The sequence below is a fragment of the Salarias fasciatus genome, chromosome 20 (assembly GCF_902148845.1).
Source record: "Salarias fasciatus chromosome 20, fSalaFa1.1, whole genome shotgun sequence".
Classification (NCBI taxonomy): domain Eukaryota; kingdom Metazoa; phylum Chordata; class Actinopteri; order Blenniiformes; family Blenniidae; genus Salarias; species Salarias fasciatus.
In genome coordinates this window covers 13,346,746-13,368,853 of record NC_043764.1, presented here as the reverse complement: position 1 = coordinate 13,368,853, position 22,108 = coordinate 13,346,746, and the positions used below count along the sequence as shown (strand labels likewise).

The following is a 22,108-nucleotide window of genomic DNA, read 5'->3' as shown; positions in this document are numbered from 1 at the left end:
GTCTCCACTCAGCAGCATGCTGAAAATTAAAAACTGGTAGCAAGTTGGATGACGCGCACACACACACACACCCACACACGTACACACATATACACAAGCGCGCACTCATTCACAACTCAAATGAAGGCTGCAGAACAACCCTGATAGGTAAAAATGTACAGTAAGACACCTTTTTTTTTTTTTTGAAAAAAAAAATACACCCCCATCAAAAAAAAGAAAAGACAATCAAAACAATGCATAGACAAATAATGTAAAAAAAAAAAAAACAAAAAAAGACAAAATTCATTGGCAGACAGAGTGACAAATCTGTTGGCCATTTTACATTGCGATGATTGTTGAGGACATTCGAACAGACGTTATTGCCAACATGGATAACACTTACCCAGATTCCTTTTTCAGAAACTCTCAAAAAGAGCTAAGAGCTTCCAAAAACGTGGAGAACGTACAAACGATGGTCAATGCGGCGCGGCTTTGATGATGATGATGATCCTGGACTGAATGAATGTTAGAAACCACAAGGCAGACATGCTTGGCTTTAAAACATTGCAATTCTTTTTTTAAGTTATACAAGTTAACCGACTGTACGCAAGACACATTAAATACTGAGCATGTCACTAGAACAAAAAAAAAAAAAAAAAAAGACAAAAAACAAATTGTCTGTTAAATGGAGCTATTCCAGTTGATCTGATCACCACAGCGGATGTTTTTTTTTTTCTCAAGACAAAAATTAGTTTATAAAGTTTCTTTTGTCAAATCCATCGAATTAAACAGAGTCTCTGCTACATATCAAAATGTAAGATGCTTTTTTTTTGTTTTTCTTTGCAAATATCCCAATGACGATAGTGCAAGAGATGCAGTACAGCCAGAAATAGCACAGTTCTCATGTTTGGCTTCAGGCTTTTAGATGCAGTTTGTTCAGAAATGACAGTTTGCGTGACTTTAGGAGCAAAGAGGTTTCCACCGGCTCACTGATCATCCGTCATTATCGATGCTTTTGAGGAAACAGGGTGTCTGTAAACAATAAATTACACTACAAGCTCATCTCTTTCTTTAACGGTTAATGTCATCTTACAGATAAAAAAAAATAAGAAAAAAGAAAAATACAATTGGCACACTAAATTAATTTTCGAAATGATCTGTACAGATTAAAAAGAAAAAAAAAACAACAAAAAACAAAAACAGAAGGTTTTACATTTCACAATGACCCAAAACCAGTTATTTTCTTGGGGGAGAATGTGTTTCATGTTTGACGTGAATATATCCGGTAGTGTCTTTAACTCTGACGCTCTCCTCTGAGAGGAAGGCGACGTTGCACTCTCGACGGCCTCGGCTTCAAAATAAAGCAGCAGAACAACAAGCGGGGCCTCATTTATAAAACCACAAACACAGCAAGTCTTCCATCTGTGAACCTTATAAAAATGTACAATTGGGTGAGCGCTTCAGCGACAATTTCTGGAAACATTAACTGTCAACACCTGGCAGTTCTTCAGTATCGTAGCTGTGTGTTTTTCTGAAAATGCAACGCAAAGCAGTGAAGCTTGTCTGTAGTCCTGGGTGAGATCACAACTACTTTCTGGTAGTTTCATTTTTATATTCTTGCTATTATAAACAGCCTCGGAGTCAAGGCCATGAGAGGTAAACCCTGTCGGTTCTGACAGGATGGAAAGAGAAAGGAAATCGGATGCATTGTTGTCGTTTGCATGCAGACAACGCGACGGAGAAGACGGCTACTGGATCTTCTTCTGCTGCACAAACCAGCCCTGATCTGATTCAAGTGAAGACAAACCTGAATTTCAGACCATTTATCTATCAATCTTCAACTGCACAAAAACATTTTGAGGCCAGGCGTTTCTAAGTGTCTGTCAATGCACCACCAAATGGTCTGTTTAGATTTAATTGTCCATTATCTATTTACAGCGTCAACATGATTGAATAAACACGTACAGCGGAATAAAGTGTCTTCTAATCCTTTGTTTTTCCTGTTTTACTAACTGCAACTTCAGTGTTTCCTGTTTTTGCAGATATGAAACACAGCAGATCAGATATCCCGACCCGTGTGTATTGTGCATTTATAAACGAGGCCCCCCCTCGATGGACAAAACAAACGCCTTTATAAAACAGCAACTCATTTTTTTTTTCTTTTTAAAAAGGGAGGGGGAAAAAAATTAGCCCGATTAGGGTGGGCAGAAATAATTAAACATCTCTCTTCTAACACACTCTCATCGTCTCTCGCTGCTTGACCAAAACTGGATTTCTCTTTGCTTCAGTCAAAGGCCGCCTGGCGGATTCCTCCAGCGGCCGCAGCAGATACACGTAACACTGCCTAAAGCCTCGACAAGGACAGAACAGTACGAAATAAAACCAGACCGCCCCTCCAGCCCTCCCTGACAAATGAAATAAAAAAAAAAAGAAAAAAGAAAAAAAAAAAACTATTTTTGATCATCATTCACACAATATGAGTGTTTTCTCTGACTGCCTTGTTACCAAGGCTTCAGCCCACAGTGACCCACTTGAGTGCATCTCAGGTGATGGCGCGCCGTCGTGTGCGAGGAGGAGTCGGGCTGGAAAAGGCCGGCTGGAGAGCGAGGCGGACCACCTCTGAGTCTTTTCCCTTCCTCCTCTGTCCCTCCCGGGCATCCCTTTTCTCCTGAGCTCGTCAGTGTCGTGTGTGTGTGTGGAGTTTCATGTTGCAGTGGATCACGTGCGGGACGGGGGGGGGGGTGAGTGTGTGTGTGTTTGTATGAATGTGTGTTTGTGTGTGGGTGTGTGGGTGAGTGTGTGGGAGGGGGCCAGGGTCACTGCCGCCGATCCTCCGTCTCTGACCGTGAGAACGCCATCACTACGTCCTCCGCACCTGAGACGAGAGGAGAACACGGGAACCATCAGCAGGAATGAAGGGAATCCAAGAAACCACAGCGGGAATAAACTGCACGGCTTCATGTTTATTAATGATAGAAAACCAACAACAAATCTGACCGTGAATCCAGTCTGAGAGGAAGAAGAAAGCAAACTAACAAACTGGAGGTTGGAGCGTGGTGGGCACTCTTCACAGTCAATGGGTTTGACGCTTGAAACATTCAGTACCGTTTGTGCAACGTAAACGATTTATCTGCTGTGAAATATGTTCACTCTGCAGGCAGATATTATGAGGGTTTGACCTTGACATTTAGCATTCAGTAAGCACAGATTAGTAAAAGAGAAAATTCTGCAGGCTTCCATTTATCACACATTAAAACTTAAAGTTCCAATCAAACAGGCGAGATTAGATGTCAACGATCAGCGCCTGTTGTGCAGTGACAGATGGAACCAGCCTGGTCTAAACCTCTGCAGCAATGATGTGAAAGAAATTATTTCACAGTGAAAAAACAAAATCATCTGCCAGCGGTGTCAATTTGAAACAACAGCTGATTGGCTCAGGACTGACTGTCCCAGCAAATTGAGCCAGAGTGAAGAACCTGTACAGCGAGGAGGGAGGGAGGAAGAAACATCTCAACAAGAGCCGAAACGCCACCGCTGGACGTGCAGGTACAACACGGTGACACTCAGTGGGCTGGTGCGCCATAAACTATGTTTCTCGCCACAAAAGCTTGGAGCCAACATACCGGCTCACAGCATGTCTTCTGGAGAACGGACGTCCAGAAAGAGCTTAGTGGCTGCAGTGACAGACGGGCGTGTGTGAGACAGACCGCAGACCGCAGGAGCAAGGAGGTGGAAATGTTGCATCACCGTGTCGAGAGCGGAGCAGTGCGCAGCCAAAGCTCCGGTTAGGAATACTAATCTGACGGCCGCACTTCAAAGCCGCCGGACTCAAAGCTGAAGAGGAAACAGAAGCCAACCTTCTGATTTGACTTTATAAAACACGATGAATGATTCAGAAAGAATCAAAGACGTTTATGATGGTATAAGAATTGAGAAACAAAGAACTAATTCAGAAGTGATGAATAATTGATGCAGAAGGAATTAAATAACTATTTAGAAGGTTAAACGAAGAAAGAGTAACAATATCGATTGGAAATATCTGATATTTTTGGGACCATGTCATTTAAAATCTGCTTTTCTTTTGATAAGGCCGAAATGCTTCACCTGTTGTGGAATTCTCTGAGACGGAGCCACAGAGGCGGAGTCAGGGTTTCGTTGCACACACAGGCGGTTTATTGAGGATTGTAAAGGATACAAATTTAAGTCAGATAACTGAGAGCAAAGCTGCTGCTCTGAACAGAACTCCAACTCATCTCTGTCAGTGTGGAGTCTGCGTGTCTGTGACTTGGACAAAGTGGTGTAAAAGACGGACATCCCAACATCTGTGCGGCTCCTCCTCAGGAGGACTCGGAGTCTAATCTACTGTCTTCAGGGATTCGCTCCACACTGAAACGCCTTTCTTACCCCGGGCGCCACTGACCCGTCTGAATGTAGAGTGAAAAGCCGTGAGTTTTCGACATGTTTCTGAGCTGCACTCGCCCAAATCAAATTCCAGTTCAAAGTGGGAAGCGAGACGGTTTTATTTCTACAGGTCCTCGGATCCTGTCAGAATCCTGTAAATCCTGTCAGCTGTGACTACAAAGCCTCTGGGGGAAACCCCCCTCCGCCATGAAAATCCTTTGGGTGCATGCAGGTAATTTCACCTGTTGTGTGGAAAGCTGCCGCCTGCCGCCGCAGAGGCCTGACGGGGTTAGTGTGGCGCGCCGAGTGGCCCGCTGACAGCAGCGTCCTGCTCTGCCCCGATAACGCTCAGATCTGAGGCTTCAATACTATTCAATCTATTCTGCTGCTGCAGCAAAGGCTGTGAGGCGCTGGATTTTCTGAGTCAACAACACCAGATTCCAGCTGATGATATTAAACTCGCTAAGCCGAGGAGAGAGCGAGAGAGAGAGAGAGAGAGAGAGAGAGAGAGAGAGAGAGAGAGAGAGAGAGAGAGAGAGAGAGAGCGAGAGAGAAAATCAATGGGTACAAAGCAAAAGAAAGCAAAAGACAGTGAAATAATGTATAGTACACAAAATGGGATTTCTTTCTGTTCTCCTTTCTGCTTCTCTCGGTTTTACCAAGTTAATGAGGACTAAGTGATAATTACAGCTTCCTCTGGGTTGAGTCGACTAATGAATCCTGCCAGCTACACAATAGCACTTTGTCAGCTGGCTTTTGTTTAACAAGGAATCGTTCATTAGTCTGTGGCCGACTGTGATTCATCGAGTCCTGTGGGTCGGCCCACACCTGCAGACACAGCCTCGCCTTTGGAAAATGAGCATACATCTTCCAATTCTGGTGAGTAAGTAAGATGACATGAAATAAAACAATACCAGTTCCATTAATCATATATCCAACTGTGTTTTGCATGCAAGACTAATCTGAGGACTTCACTGAGGAATCAAGTGACCCAAGCTTTACACAGTTGATGCACTGAGTAAAAGTGTAAATGTGATTAATATTTCTGACTGCTTCTGTTTGAAACAAACAAAAAGGGAGTCAAAAAAGTTGTCAAAAAGGAGGCTCAGGTCAAGTCTAGTGGGAACTCCCACAAAATCCTCCCAAACAGGAAGAGAAACATGACACCTGGGTGACAATCAAGCATGATCATGTCGGGATATAAATACTTCTGACATGCAGGAAAAATATCATCAACACCGAGCTTCACACCTTCAATAACGTTGGAGAAGAGTTCCTATCAGCACTTTGTGCAGGGCTGCTATAAAAAGCTGTTCTTCGCCGCAGCCTTGAGGAACTTGTTAGATTTAATTATTGCGGGGATTTGAAAGTAGGCCACAGACTGTGAGCTTCCACATGTATCTGGTACAAAAGGCGGACCCCTCCTCGTCAGACGGCACAGACCCTCCACGCGCAGGATTTGGTGTTTGGCTATCGCTCTGGGAAAATAATTAGCATGTTTCTGAACTGCATTCAGGTCATCCCAGAGCTGGCTAAGATCAAGACGTTTTGAGGGGGGGAAGGGGCAATCTAATATGAACTTTCAAGTGCCTGTCTCCCCTGGGAGCTCGCTGGTTTACCAAAACTCCGGCGGCGGCACAGAAAAGAGAAAAGAGCCAGCAGTATGAAGCAGCACCGAGAGAGGAATCAGCATTCAGAACGGTATGAAAATATTGGCAGAGACGCGCTGTTCTCCTCCAGTTAATAACATAAATCTCATCTGCTTTGAGACAGTACGGAGGGATAATGATGCTTGAACAAGAGACAATTATGTAACTTCGCACGATAGAAACTAGGTCTGAATTACACGTCTGCTCAACAGCACTGCTGTTCAAGATCCTCTCTTTGCCGCAGTGATTTGTGATAGCGCTCATTTGTCTTGATAAACATCAGTCAGATTTATTTTTGCCGCCGTGTAAAAAGCATCCGCCCTCCTGTTCCGGGCAGTTCGGAGCAAGGACACGGAGCAACTCGAGCCAAAGCACCAGCGGATCGTCTCTCGAAATACATCCAGTGAGCTGAGTGGAGATCTGGGCTATATCTGAGCACTTTGCCTGAGAGTCATGTTCAGGCCTCGCCCAGGCGCGCGCACACACACACACACACACACACACACACAAACACACACACCGAGGCCGACACGATGGAGGTCCCTCAACGTTGTTGCCTAGCGACAGATAAAAATCAGACTGCATCATCCGTGCTGCTGCCTATGAGCAAACAGCTTTTGGTTCGTAATAATGCGGCGCTGCCATTCTCTTGAACTCTCCAGCCGACTACCTCACACACTCACACACACACACACACACACACACACACACACACACACACACACACACACACACACACATACAAACCTGTCCTGGCCCGATGGGGCAAAACAACACAACTCCAGCAAACAGACATAAAGGCTTGGATTCATCGTGATGACGAGGTGTGTTGGATCGACCAAAGATCGACTCAGTATCAGTAATACTGCTTCACTGGCGGACCGGAAACTCAGCTGAAATGTGTAATTTCAAAATGAAACAAAGCAGGGCCGCAAATTCACAGGCAGAGCGAGAGTGCGAGGGTCACATTATGAATTTAATCAAGGTCATGCGCAGCATTTATAGTCTCAGTTGAAGGACTTTCACATCAAAAGATTTGGTGTTTTTTGCTGCGGTTGAAAAGTATTATCAGAGGCGTACTATGAAGAGGCTTTTACTTCAAATAGATAGGTCTTTAGAAATAGACCCAAATTATGTAATCAATTTAATATATTAGAAATATGCTTTATTTATATTCAGCTATACAAATGTGTTTTTCAAAAAATTAATGAAAATTTGGTGGGAGAATGCAAAAAAAAAAGCCCATACTTGAATCACACCAATGACCGACTTTGGTCTGTTTGCTCACGTTTTAATAGATAATTATCAGCAGCCATCATGGCTTCATCCCGCCGATAAGAACAGCAGTGAACACACGTGAGCGGCCTCACACTCACTCGGCCTTTCTTCTCACTTCTTAGAGACCATAAATCAATATGTGTCTCGCCTAAAATTAAGATCAAAATATGAAAGCTCCTCTGAAACCTCTCGGGAAGAGAAAGCTGTGAATCAATCCAGAGGGAGTCTGTTTGAAGTTGGGAGGCACAAAAAGCTGGAGCGTCTCTCCAGACTGAACCAGACTCGGTGTGATGAATGCTGCGTGGATCTGACGGAGCACCCACCACTTTTAAGGTCACAATCTGTGCGGGGTCAGCTGAGGGGATAAAGAAGTGAGCCCCCATCGCCATTCAAAAAGCATGTGGAGGAGGGGGGTAGAGTGTGTGGTCCAGCTCACAATGTTCACCAAACACTGTGAACCTGTCACTTTTACTTTCACTCTGCATCAGTTTATTGTTTTCATGCTGTCACTTCGGTCACGTTAACTCGACAAAAGACAAGCTGTCAAATGGACAGTGGTAGACAAATTCTCCACTGGAGCAGGAGCGATGCGCACCGATATAAACCAATTACATATTAAGTGTTTCAATGGTGTGTCGCTTGTGTCCGGCTGCAGGAACGTCTCGCTGCAGAGAGGCTGAGTTTGTTTGAGGGGGGCAGAAGTGAAGCATCACACTCCGCCTATGTAATTAGCACTCCAGCTTCGCCTTAAGGCCTCTTTAATGACACCTGCTCCGATTTGTGCATGCAGCACGTCACAACACCACCAAGGCCCGCAGGGAGGCTGAGCCTTCCTGGGACACGCTGAGGCTGCTATGGCAACCCCTCCTCTTCCTCCTCGTCCTCCTCATTTTGTTGAAATCTTTCAGCAGCAGAGAAGTGAACTTTCCTTATCAAATCAGAATAAGTCTGGGAAAAGCAGCTTCGTGTGTGGCTCTGAGAATATTGTTAGAGATGATACAACGTCAGCTAGAGAGAATTCTCAGTTCACCACTGATACTGATTCACAGAAAAGTCCCACTATCATAACTGTTCAATTAATGTCAGAAAGAGACAATGGTTCAAGGACGAAGTGGTCAAACAGAGCAGAAACCTCAAGCCCGGATCCACAATACTCCACTATGCCTTCAAAATCAAACTACATCCTTAACAAGTATATATGGAAGCAGATTAGAGACAGAAAATCCTAGATCTAGAGCCTTTGGCTGAGATTTTCTCTCCATCTTGATTAAAATTTCAAAACAAAATTCTGTATTCGTGTATATGGTAATCAGCCAATTAAAACCATCTGAAATGCAAATGCAGTGAGCCATTAAATAAATGTGAAATAACAGCGGTAATACACACTGCTATAGAGCTCTCTCTTGTTTTGTACACTGAAGAACCATAAAAAAATCTTTGACAGTGAATAAGTGTGAGGGAGCGATTCGGTCCAATCAGATGTGACGGAGGACATTCCTGCATAAATCAGACGGCGGCAGCCTTGCAGTTTCATGTCCTCATTAGACTATGTTAAGTTAGTAACCCCGGTGATGTTTCCCACTTAGCACATTAGCGCCCAGTGTGTTCCTGCTCTGACACATTCATTTAATATTTCACCGCAGCTCAGACTTGGCTGAAGAGAGATCGATGCAGGAACGCTCCTTCACTGCGTCATCGCGGCCCACACCGTCCTGTAAGCATGTCGCCACATGATCAATGAGGGCCTGCGTGACACGTGACACTAATGCTCCGTACCGGTACCCTGGAGGATGGCAGAGTCAGAAGCCTCCTGCATCAGCGTGTTGAAACTATGCTCAATTTCACACTGCTGTGGCTAAGTGGATTGGATTTTACACACTGAGGAGGGCAAGAAATCTCTTTGGGGGGGCAAATCAAAACTCTATGAATCCCTGCAGTGACACTGACTCAAAAACTTTCTGATTTGAAGAAGGATTTCTTTACAAAATTGACATGCATAACAACTACAGTGCAAGTCATTCATGAAAATGTATCGTTGACTGAGCTTGCAAGATCACAGCTATTTTAGCAGGAAATACAAAGAAATATTCAATGCATAAGTTGCCAAATACACTTACTTAAAAATGATAAAAAGTTAAACAAAGAGAATTTTTTTTTTAAATCCTCTCAGAATCTGCTGGTCAGATGCATGAGAGGTGTCCGTAGTGCTGTTGAGCAGGGACAGGCAGTACTGACGCTAAATACGGCAGGGTGAAGGGAAAACTACTGCCGTGACAGAATGAACCACAAAACAGATGAGCAGAACTTACTCACACATCCCTGTGGCTTATAGTTTGCAAAGTTGTCTAGATTCACAGATTTGAATGCTATCAGCTACAATAAGCTTTCATCAATGCGCCTGGATAAAATTTAAGTAATAACTGACAGCATTTTTCGCTGAGATCAAATTCACTGGTTTCAATGGTAATTTGCTGTTTGAAGTCTATTTCTGCGAGTTACAACAATTTTACCGCCGCATGATAAAACATTTCCTTTCATCTGTTTTCCACCTGATTACCATGTCTAAATGAGATCAAATATTGGACTTCCCTCTTCACGCAACCAGGCCTCTTTGCACCACCTCAAAGGATCCGAAGTGTGCCGATACCTACAAACTGCTGTCCTTCAGCGCATCGTTGAATATTTAAAACCGATTAACTCTCAGCCCTTATTGCGATGCCTAATCACAATACCTCAGACGAGATGCAGACCGCAAATAATTCATTGGCACACAGAGGAAGTGGCAGGCTGCCAAATGACACTAAATGTGTCTGTTTTTGTGATGTATAATGCATACTCAGAGAACCTCTCACCAGTCATATCCTTCTATAATTAATGAGGCTCTTCCTAGCTGAATTGACAGAGCAGAGACATGGAGTCCTGTATCTACTAAAGGGCATGGAGCAGGAGGGAATAAGTGCACGCAGCACAAACGACAGTCTGCCGACGTCAAAGCACAGACCTCCAAAAATAACATATCACAAATCACTGAATAAAAATGAGTACTGATCTATCATTGTGGGTGCTTTGTTTTTCATAAAAACTGTCCCATTTGAGGCAATGTTTTACATTCTGCTGCTTCTCGAAGAAGAAACACAGTGTAATAATAACACAATGTATTTACTGCTGCGAGGCACGTTCATCTCTGCTCAATTTTAGAATATAGATCATTTTTGTGTAGGTTGGAAGGAAAAACTAATTTTAAAAATCCCATTAAAAATGACAAAACGACAAAGTCATTGCACCTGCAACGTGCATCCTGAGCAGTCCCAAATAACTATTTCATCCTGAATTACAGAAAATGATATATCTCCCAATTCAAACGGTGCCGACTGTTTCTTCGCAGAGGAAGGACGCCGACAAGGAGACCTGACACATTACTGTGGGTGAAGCGTCACAAGCAATTTTCCTGACTTAAAGCTCCCCTGAGGGGCCAATATCATCCAGGACGACGCCCGTTGCGAGCTGCGGCAGCTTTAACGCACCAGCAGCAGAGCACCTGTCTGACAACTGTGTTGGGGACTCTGTGGAGCCTGGAAAAGAGCAGATAAGTGCACGTAATAATAATAATAAAAAAAAAGAATCAACAATTTACTGCTGCTATCTCAGGTGACTGCAGTGTCTTTCCACATTTATTTGGTTTAGTGTAGCACCCTCATGTGGGCTAAACTGTGATAACTTGCAGCAGGGTTTTACAAAGAACCACACTGCCCTCTTGTGTCCCTATTAAGCATAACCATCATATGAAAAAAAAAAAAAACAAAAAAAAAAAAAAACAAAAGACACACACACACACACACTTTCATTAAAAAAAAAGTGCTTGAACAACATGCATGCAGGTTTCACACGCCACAATATCCTCTATTTAGATCAGCTGTAGGAAGCAGCGGTGAAACCAGGGACGCGCTCATGCTGAGGCTGAGTCACTTGTTTTCAGCCAGCGCGCTGTGAGTCATCTGGTGGTGCTGGTGGGCTGCTGAGTCGGCTTCGCCGCTCAGCCTGCCGGGGCTCAGACTGTGTGTGGAGGGATTTTCTCTTGTTTTCAGAGCCACTTTTGAGACGTGGAGCTGTGTTCGTAGGCAAATGTTGTTCTAGAGCGTTTCACACCAACATGCATCCATATATCCACATTTTTTGTGCATTTAGACACAGAAACCAAGAATTAGATATACATTTTGTGATAATTGTCACAACATTCATGGAATTGCTCGATTCATCTTTTGGCATGTAAAAAGACAACGGCATGGTGACTGTGAATTTCTGAGAGTGTGTGTTTCAGAAACTTACCCTGGTCTATGTTGTGCTGTGGCAGCTGGCTCATCTGACTGTGGACCACACCTGCGTAATTTCGGAGAAAGGCCTCTTCACTCGGTGTGAGCTGAGGAACAGTAAACAAAGTTACTACTTAGGTAAGAACATTTGTTTAAGCTCATTTTTTTTTGGTTTAATAATTCAATTTTTCCTCTTCTGAAAGAGCAATACAACTGCTTTTCTGTCAGTTTGAAGGCTACAGCGATATTTTTTGATCTTCACTTTTTTATAAATTTTGCAGTTTGAATCACTGCTATCAAAGGGAAAAACATAAATATAAAGAAGCCGTTTGTAAAAAAACAAACCATACACCAAAGTGGCTTTTATAAAAAGGATATTATATGTGCCATTTGAACAGAATAGAACCGAAATTATGGCTCAGCCCTCCAGAGCGGTCCTCGTTTTTCACGTGACCTTCGGGGGAAAATAGCTGCCCACCCCAGATCTATACAATGGAATAGTGTTTTCTGGTCTCTGGTCATGATTGTAAGGTTAACTGGGGGCAAATGATGATGCATGTCTGAGGTATGTGAAGACTGTTAGGAACAAATAACGCTGGACACTTTTAGGACCATTGATTTTGACAATTCCTGCTCCATGAACTTGAAGGGATTGACACATTTGAGACAAACACACTGCATCACATTTAACAGCCACAGAAAGTCATTACAACTTGAATCAAAGATTTTAGTTGATTTTTTTTTTTTTTTTTTTGCCCTTCTTGCTGCAGTCAGAATTTAAAGCCGAGCCCGCCATTGCAAAAGGTCAGGACTTGGGAGTGGTGTAACGCAACGGTTCGAGTCTGGGTTGAGCTTTGTGACCGTTATGTGTGGAGTTTGCATGTTCTCAGTGTGCTAAGTTAGAAACAGAGAAAGAATTCTTAACAGAGTTGAATTTAAAACAATAAATAGAATTTTACACCATCTCAAGCAAATTACTGTATTTTGTAAATTACACATTCCTTCTAAGCAAATCAAACAAGCCAACACAAATAGATACAGTAGCAGTGTGAACTACTGAAACAGATTCCGCTTGTGCAAAGATTCAAGAAATAACAAAATGGTATGAGAACACCTGCCAGTTCTGCTTGACAGTTCTCATGCTAACATAAACACGGCTGTGATTTGGATTGACTTGATGTTGAGAGATTCGCTTGACTGTTTGACACTGAAATAGAAGAAACCTCAAAAGAGCTGGTGTATTTTGCAAACAGGCGTTCAGTGTTTGTCCTTTGATGGACCGGTGACTTGTCCACGTTGTATCTGGCTTTCACCCAGTCAGCAAACTGTATGTACCATGGACGGATGGACAGAAACAGAGGTGAGGTTAACTTCCACTCTGCCCTTCATAAACATCATACCTGCATGACCTTAATACTTTCTGGGCAACAGGCAGGAGAAACCTGTGTTTATCATAACGCTGCACTTACATTTGATCCCATTTTCTTTAGCATGAGTAGGACCCGCACTTTCTGTTGGATGTACATGTCTTCAGGAGACTTCCCCGGGGCCTCCTCGCGGTTCATCCCCCCTGCTCCTGTGGCTCTGGACACACAAACACATCCACGTTACACAGGCGCTGTGAAAAGTCACAGCTACACAAACATTCAGTGTTACTAGAGGGTGGAGATACTGAAACGTTGCGTTGTTAAAGTCTCGCAGTCTCACTGAACTCAAGTTGACAGTGTGAAACCAAAGAAAATCTGAAACCAAGAGGCTTTGGAAATTTGCTTCAACCCACATTATCCGCCTTGATAACTCAAAAACAAGACAGGCTTTCATATATTATAGTTATAACGCGCAAAACTGACTGCATACATTCTCTATATACTCCCTATGGATGTCTGATGTCTGAACTCCTCTTCCAGCTCGTCTCAACAAAGCCACAGTCCAGGTTTGCAACTTCACAGCATCATTAATTTTGCATAGCAGTTTTCACACAGATCTCACCCCTGCCTGCTTCCATCTCTTATTCTGCATCTAGCTAATGACCTATTTTCACAGTCAGTCTGCAGAGATGCGAAATATAGGCGTAAGGGGGAGAAAAGGGGGAGGGAAAAGAAGGTGATAAAAAGAAGCTGCCAACGCTAAAGCAGGCGACAGAACGGGGATAGGTTCTGTTGTGATAGCACGCACACATCAAGGTCGCCTGTTGTCACGTTAGATCTCGTTTACCGTGCGATGAGACGAGTCACACAGCGCGGCTGGGTGTGCGACCGAAATTTGCTGATTGCAAAAGTGAAACAAGCAGGAGAATTAACTCACCAAAAACAGCTAAATTAAAGTGTAAACATGGTCAGGGAAAAAAGGGAGAACCACTGGAGGGAATATCAGTATGCAAGCCAGGATTTGTTCTCCCTGAAGGAAATTTGACAAAAAAAAAAAAACCTACGGGAGCCTCAGTGACTCTGATAGTTCTGGCGATTTACTTTGGCCTCTTATCTATACAAAGGACCACTAATGCATGTTGACAGGCTGTTTGATGTAGGGTTATATTTAATTGAGGAGCAGGCTTGCTGTCCCCCCTTTCCAGAGCCCAGGGGAGAGAGGATGAATGGGGTACCGTTGGCCATTGGCTGGCATTTGGTTGCCACTGTGAGCATGTGGATTTATCCTGATCAGAGCAGCTGGAGACCATGCTCCTGGCTAGAGTCTTTGTAATTACAGCAACCTTTGGTGGCTGTTTTTTGGCAAACCACTAACACTTGAGTTGGTCCTCTGCGGTTGGTTTCAGTCACAAAACGCCGTGACAGGACACCGAACACGGAGGCACGAATACATTAGTTTTTCCACTTCAACCTGCGCGTGAGGCGTAGTTTAATTGGGAGAGCTGCAGAAGACTGAGCGCGAGACACACATGAAAAGATTGAAAGAGCTTGTCGGTGTCAGTTCAGTCGCTCAGCAAACCTTCAGGGGATTGGTGGTGGAGGAGTGTGAATGTCTGGGTGGGGGTAGTGATGGAGAGAGGATGTCGGTGGAGAGTGTGTATGGGGATGGGGATGGGGGGGGGGGTCTTTAGATCAGCAGCAGTGACACGTTTGATCACGTCTCCAAGCTCCTCGCTTCAGACAAATGGGAGAGCCAAGACTCCAGGCGAAAAGACCCACCAGCAGGGCGACGCGCCGCATGAGGAATGGCTGAGGCTCGGGAGCAGCAATACGTCTGCCTCACAAACGCACTGGAAAGAAATCCGCCGGTGCCAATGACTGGATGAAGAGCAGAGGATGAGGAGAACGACTGAAGAGCACAATTACCCTAATTGCCAAAAAAGTACCATCTTGTCTTGAGATCTTTGAAGCCTGAAAACATACAACCAGGACCCATTAATATTCAGACATAGTTTGGGACTCGACAACGTAACCATTTCAGCGTCTGTTCCAGGACATACGGCTGCTATACTCAACATTCATCATCTGTATAAAAAGGCCCACTGCTTTCAAGACTGAGGCATTTCAGATCCTCTGATGTTTGCTTTTGAAGTTTGAAAACTGTCCATATTTAGCACCCTGTCTGCTCAGGCTCCTGATTGTTTCGAAGGCTGCAATTTGTTTTTTTTTTTTTTTTACCAGCCTGAAAAATAATTTTATTTTAATCCTTCTTTCACAACAATACCTGCAGCGAAGAACAAACACACAAAATCCCACAGGAAGAATCGCTGTAGAAAGTAGAAACGCGGTGGAATTGCAAATGTGCTGTCACGACATGTTTGTGAGTCACTTGAAGTGAAAACGGAGGAAAAGAAAAGGGGACATCTCATCATTTTGTGTGTTTTTCTTTCTCTCCTTTAGGTTGGAAGGGGCTCGAATGACTAATTTGTAGAGGACTATTTTGGGCAGCAGAGCAGCGAAAGAACTGGAATAATTACAGTTCTGGGACTCACTGAACTGGATCGCAACATGTATACAACAGTGATTAACATTGTGCATATTGTTATGTAATGAGTAGTTTCATGCATGCAATCCTGCTGAACAAACTAGCTTTTCAGCCATGTTTATAATTCCGACAATCAGGCAGATGGAACACGGGTACCTGGCACACAAGGCACGGGACAATGCCACAGATCTAACCTTTCAATATTGGCTTTTAGAGGGTTTAAAGTGGATTACAACATTTAAAGCCCCGGTGTGTAAAGACCAAATCGAACACAAATTTATATTTAGAATTATATTTATATTTCAATGATTTGTAGACATGACTACCTTTAATATTTTCTGTGGAATGAATATCGACATACATTTAAAGTCTTTCGTTGGACTGATAAATAAACCTCGCTTACGCAGAAAATATTTTCAGTAACAAAGCAAAGCTCTACATTAAAATAATAATGATGAATACCTGTTTCGAAAGCACCAGATCTCCACAACGCAGTCCGACGCAGCTTTTGCAAAATCCTGTGTCACACTAAGAGCGCCAGCAGACTCAGGTTTGGTCTACCCAAATGTAATCTCAGACTAAAACCATGAAGTTGGAATCAGAACTCTGTGGGGGGGTGGCCATCTGCTGGACGCCCTTTGTTTCTAAATCTTTATGAGGCTGGCAGTGTGTGAGGGCTGCTGATGTGTTGCAGAATGAATCTGAGAACAATCAGACATGATACTGTGTGAAGGATACGTTTCAGCAGCATCTTCTGGGACTAGAGCTGCACGGTGGTGTAGTGGTTTACACTTCATGGCAAGAATATCGATAGTAGTGCGTGCGTGTATCTAGAATTTTGTCCTCTATGGGTCCTCTTTAAAGTGTGTTCACACTTGTCACGTTTGGTCAACAAAGAAAGGTTCCCCCAACCCAACACAGACAGGAAACAGGGACACTGAGACAAGAGTGGACCAATCCACTTGGCATGGAACTCATATAGATGGGGTGAAATAAATCACGATGGTAACCAAGACAATAAAAGAGAAACACATCCCTGCTGAACCTTATGATATACCTGAAAGACATTCTCACAATGGAGACAGAAAAGTGTTTGTGGGAGCCAAGCGAGCGGGCAGTGGATGCTGCTGTTGGTGAGTGTTTTGATCACACCACCGAAGGCGCTGCAAGCTTTAGTTGAAGGAGTTCACTGTCCAGCTGTCACATCTAGAAAATGCAGGTGTAGCATTTTTTTTAATCTCACCTCAACATGCAAACGTGTTCCGTGTGATTACTTCTACTAGAAAATTAGACACGTATTGCACTCAATCGTCAGCCAATCAGTGTACACCCAACGCACCAGACTGCCAATTTCTCTACTAAATGCAAAAGAGCCCAAACTGCTGCGTGTCTGAAATTACTGCAACTCCAGGAGTATTGAAACACTGGAAAAATGTTGCAGTTCCATCACATCCTCCTGTTTGTTTTTTAAAGGGAACTTGCTTATTTATATTATGACATTAGTATACACATGCCCTATTAAGTTGCAAAAACAGCGGAATACTACGAATAATCATCTTGACAGCAAAAAAAAGTAAAGTATAGATAGTGTTCTGATAGAAACTATGCAGTTAGTGTTCTATTGGGCTTGTTATTGCATTATTCTGATGTACATGCTCTTCTGTGTACATGTCCTGAATCCTTTGAAGAGCCACAATAAGGATGCTGTCAGCCTCCTTTGTGTGTGCTCGATGTTAGGTTCTGGAGGTGGGATGGCTCAACAATAATCCCCCTGAGGGATACTCAGCCAGCATCAGACACATGCGGGTAATATTCCAGACGTAATCAAAGGCTTTTCTTTAATGCTGATCGAGGCCCTAATCCCCCTCTCCTCTTTCCGCTGCCGACATTGGGCTCGTCAGTGTTGTGATGTTCGACTGAGTCGAGACATCAAGCTCTGTGAAGCTCTGGAAGCAGCACTGCTTAAACTAAACCATCACCAAACTCGAGTGAGGAAACTAAAGGCAAGTAAAACACAAACAAGAGAAACAAAACAATTTCGGTACCCCTCCAAATTACAATCTGTACACATGGAAGAGGAGTATGTTATGGAAATAAACAGCACAGGTCTTTAACATATGCTTTTCCCTTATTAATGTTTCTATTATTCAATATTAACTACTGCCTGCAGCAACTTCTGAGAGCTTCTAAGAAATGCGTATGGGAAGCTGATTTTCCAGTATTTCAAAACACAGGCTTTTATTTCTTTCAATTTTGCAATATCTGAAATAACTATAACAGTGTTCCTTCCAAACACTGGAATAAGAATAATCAGCATTTATATTTGGAACTCCATGTTTAACATTCTCGAACCTCATAGCTCAAACTGTCAAATCATTTTCTCTTTACAAGACATGACTATGAGTAGGAAGGCTTAGTTGTATTATTATAACACTAGAAGAGGAACTTAACCTGTTTTTCATAATACAATTACTTAAATACTTTGTAATTGCATACAAACCTCTCAATTTGCCCTAACATATAATTAAATCATTTGTAAATAACATAATCATGACAGTCCAAAAATAATTGATTCCCAAGTCATGCTGACTGTCATGAAAGTGGGTGCAATTTGTGAGTGACCTAAATTTCAATACAGCTGTCAACATGAGCAACGTATTGGGATAATCGTCGTCAGGCGTTCCCATCTTATTCTCCGCCATCGCAGCACATAGCGTGACACTGGATATCTGACACTGTATAGATGGTGTGAACTGCCGAAATCCATTGGCAGAAATCCTCTTTAAGATATCAATTTGCATCTTTTTGAACTGAGTGCATGGAAATAACAACTGCTGCACTCAACCGCGTATACCAAGTCAAGGACATACAAACAAATATCATAGAAATGTTATTTCAGATTTATCTTTGACTACCTCTGAGACATTGATGGGTGGAGCACACCCAATGAGTCATGCTCAGTCAAAGTCTAAATAACAAGATATAAAAATCACAGTATGAGTTATAATAACTTCTGTTGTGACCTGAGTCCTTGCTAAAACTACTGTTGAGAATTAACAGCGTTCCAGTAGTCAGACTGGCTCTGCAATATTTCTTCATTGCACATTCAGTAATGTCACTTAAAAAAAAAAAAAAAAAAAAGAAGGCATAAGTCTCTGTAGGTGTGCAGAACTGTTCTTCAGCCCACTGCAGGACCTGGCTGGGCCGCACACTGCAATGAGGGTCTGCTGCCAGGGATTACAGCATGCAATGTGATAGGCCTCCACATTTGCTGAGGGTCAAGAGGGGCAGCGGCTGCCACAGTGCTCCGGCCCAGTTGCACACACACACAGCCTGGTTCACTGTTACTGTCTCAGCTGCTCACATGATGCACGACGTCCAATTTCCAAATTACATTCCTTCGACGGGCACACTTAAAGTACGGTGAACGCAGAGGTCAATGGCCTCTGCAGAAAGGGGGAAATCCAGTGCTACAGGAAGGAAAATTATTTTGTTTCAGTTCATGGATGCTCCAACATCCCAAGCAAATGTGTGGGAAACTTAAGTAGGCTACAAGCCTGCTGTGGCTGCCAGCTGAGCTGCCAACCACCTGGCTGGCCTGTTTCTGGAGAGCAGCTGTGCCGCTGCAGGTACATGCATGCACTACTACTACTACACACTTGTTTCTGCAGATGGTTCTTCGTGTTAGGAAACACATTAAAACAATCTGACAGGACAGAACAGCACTCTAATTATCCATGGAAGTTTACCAAAATACCAATTTTGTAATGTACAGCACAACATGAAAAGAGACCTCAGCACTGCACAGCAATATAACAGCGTACAAATGAGATCAAGTCCCGATTAATTTGAGAATCAGCCTGTTTCTTAGATAGCAAATTGATCAGTTTAAAGGGTTCCTGAAAAATGTAATGCTAAATTTTCACTCCACATCCAAATGATGAAACATGTCGGAGTCTGTGACGCAACTGCACCACGCTGATGCTGGATTCAGGTACAAATCACAAGAGACACTCCGCAGCTCCCGCCGTCTGGTGCACAAGTTATGTAGAAGACTTACAAATCTGAATTGACTAAATATTTGACTTTTTTCAACTACAGTATTACAGAAAACTAGCTTTCAGAATTGTGTGCAGAATTTCCTGCAATTCCTGTAATTAGTACAACAAAATAAACAATAGTTCTGACAATCCCACCCATCCCATCCACACATGCAGCAAACCTAATGAAAACTGTCTGACACGAAGCAGAATGACTCCCTTTACGTCAGGGCAGCCTGGGGTCCTGCTACAACAAGCAGACAGCGTGGGCCAGGAAGGCTCTGACTCGGACTCCCTGGTTGTCTGCATGCTGCCGTCTCCTCACATGTACAGTGTTTAAAACAATGGCTACAGTATTTGGGGACAATGGTGATGAACTAGATTGTGAAAACATGATTGATAAGTAGGTCATGTCTTGTTGTCACCATGTGAGGCATGAACTCAAACAATCCTCCTGAACTGTACAAGCATAGCTCGTAGCTGTTTCTGAGTGTTCTCTGACCAGTTCTGTCTGTACCGCCTTAAATTGGCCGTGCTTCCAATACAGTTATTTTATATTGCAATGCTTTAATTTTGAAACATATAAAACTACTGATCTTTTCAAATGACTGCTTTTTCTATGGTAACGCTTTAAAATGTTAATCACACAACCTGATTATGCTGTGGTTTCTCATAGGTAATTTAATCATAGAGCGCATGGTTGGCAGAATGAAAAAAATTTCATCTGGGCAGTGATCACAAAGCATCTATGCTCACTGCTCAGGGTGTCTCAAAGGAATTGAAACAGAAGCTGCAGCCTTAAGCTGGTCCCTCGGGGGCTTGGCTAGAAGATTTTCAAAAGAGCCATCGTCAGGCAGACCACGCAATTGTGATTTGTAAGCATTTAGATGAGATATGAGCTCAAACCAAGACAATGATATATTATACAGAAATGTGATTTTCCCCGATGACGTTCATGAAATGCATCTGAACAATAAAGAAACACTGATGGAGAATAAGATGGTGACAGGGCTAAGTTCTTTAAAACCATTAAAAAAGACATGACAGTCACATGGTGGTCTCTGTCAAGTTGAGCAGGTGGGTAAGCAAGCAGCTCTCAAGTTACACTGTCAGGCCACCACAGACTACTATGTGGTCTTGTTGATGCTGACAGAAAGCCATGTGCCAAACACTGATCAAGTGATCATGAAATGAAGCAGCCTTTCAACCCAGACGATAACATCTCCTTAGAGCTTGAGGAGAAGCCACTGGTGAAGACCACCTGCCCTGAGTGTGAAGAGGCAAGTAAGAGAGGTAAACTAGTGGCAGTGACTGCTGTCAGAAATCCAGAGTGCCCGGGCGGTGTGCAAACTGATGCAGCATCGACATACGGCGGTCCACAACCAAACCCATCAGTTTAGAGAAGGATTCAGTGTGGTTCTCCTGTAATTAAACACAGGCACCAACTGGCTGCAGCACTCATCAGTGCCCTGCTGCCTGCCGGGTGCCAGCTTCGCAGCTGGAAAGGGACTGTCATCTCTGACATGTGGTGGTAGGGGTGGAAAGCAGACACTGTCAAAGGCAAGGTGGCACAATGCATCTATGGGTGGCAGCATCCAAAAATAGAACCATGTCAGCGACATGGGGGGGGAAAAAAAAAGAAACTTGGACATGAAAACCTAATTTTATAGCAAGAGTTGGAGATGCAATTATCTAAATGAGTTCTTTATCTGAGCATTGTCCTGACCGGATGAGATCAATGAGCCTGGACTTAAAAACATTGTATGCCTTGTGTATTTAAAAGCAAATGACAGAAATCTCATTTAATGACAAATTACGTGCAATATTGTCAACGCGAGTCTAAAACGGACAAGACTGTGAGCTACAGTTTGACACGTTTTTATTAATTCTGTATATTCTAAATGAAGAAAATGCACATTTCCCTCTTAAAAAGGGCAGACTGAAGCCAACAGGAGCTGTTTTCTCCTCCAGATGGGCACACATGACTGTGGACGGTTCCTGTTGTGATGGACGCAGACTGTTCAAACTGTAGCAGCGCTCCCGCTAGCAAGCGGCGAGCCTCCGGAGCGTTTTCACCCGAATCTGGAGCTTTAACAGCGGCCGAAAAACACGCACACCGTCCGCTTGGTGTCACACAAGTCGCCTCCGTGTTTATTTGTCAACACGTCCCGCTTAGCCTCCACCGAACCGGCGCTGCTCTTTGTGAAACGGCCAGTGCTAACGAGCGCAGCTAGCTGGCTAGCATGCCCCAGACAAAAGCCTGAATGAAGTTCCATCCAGGTGCCGCCGCTCCGCCACAGACGCCGGGATTCAAACACACCGACCGCCTCCACTGCCCCGGACACCGCGCACCCCGGCGGGAGAAAAAAAAAACTAACGCAGAGATAGGCGCTTACCCCTCCTGGTCCAGCTTTACTTTCTTCTGTGCTCTGTTTGAATGGGGTGTTGTTGTAGGAGGGCGTCCTGTTCCGGGGTCACATCCCTCCAGTCGGCACAGCTACGGCGGACTGACTCAACGCAGCGAGCCGCCTGCTCTCTC

General features: G+C 43.7%; 1 protein-coding gene across 1 annotated transcript; it reads right to left on the bottom strand.

Moving 5' to 3' along the window:
* Positions 1–818: 818 nt before the first annotated feature.
* Positions 819–22,108, bottom strand: ctnnbip1 (catenin, beta interacting protein 1). The gene is made up of 4 exons (XM_030119391.1): positions 21,966–22,108; positions 13,087–13,201; positions 11,634–11,724; positions 819–2,854 (listed from the first exon to the last, which is right to left on the bottom strand). The coding sequence occupies exons 2-4, from the start codon at positions 13,180–13,182 to the stop codon at positions 2,796–2,798; spliced, it is 246 nt and encodes an 81-aa protein (XP_029975251.1). The 5' UTR covers positions 13,183–13,201; positions 21,966–22,108; the 3' UTR covers positions 819–2,795.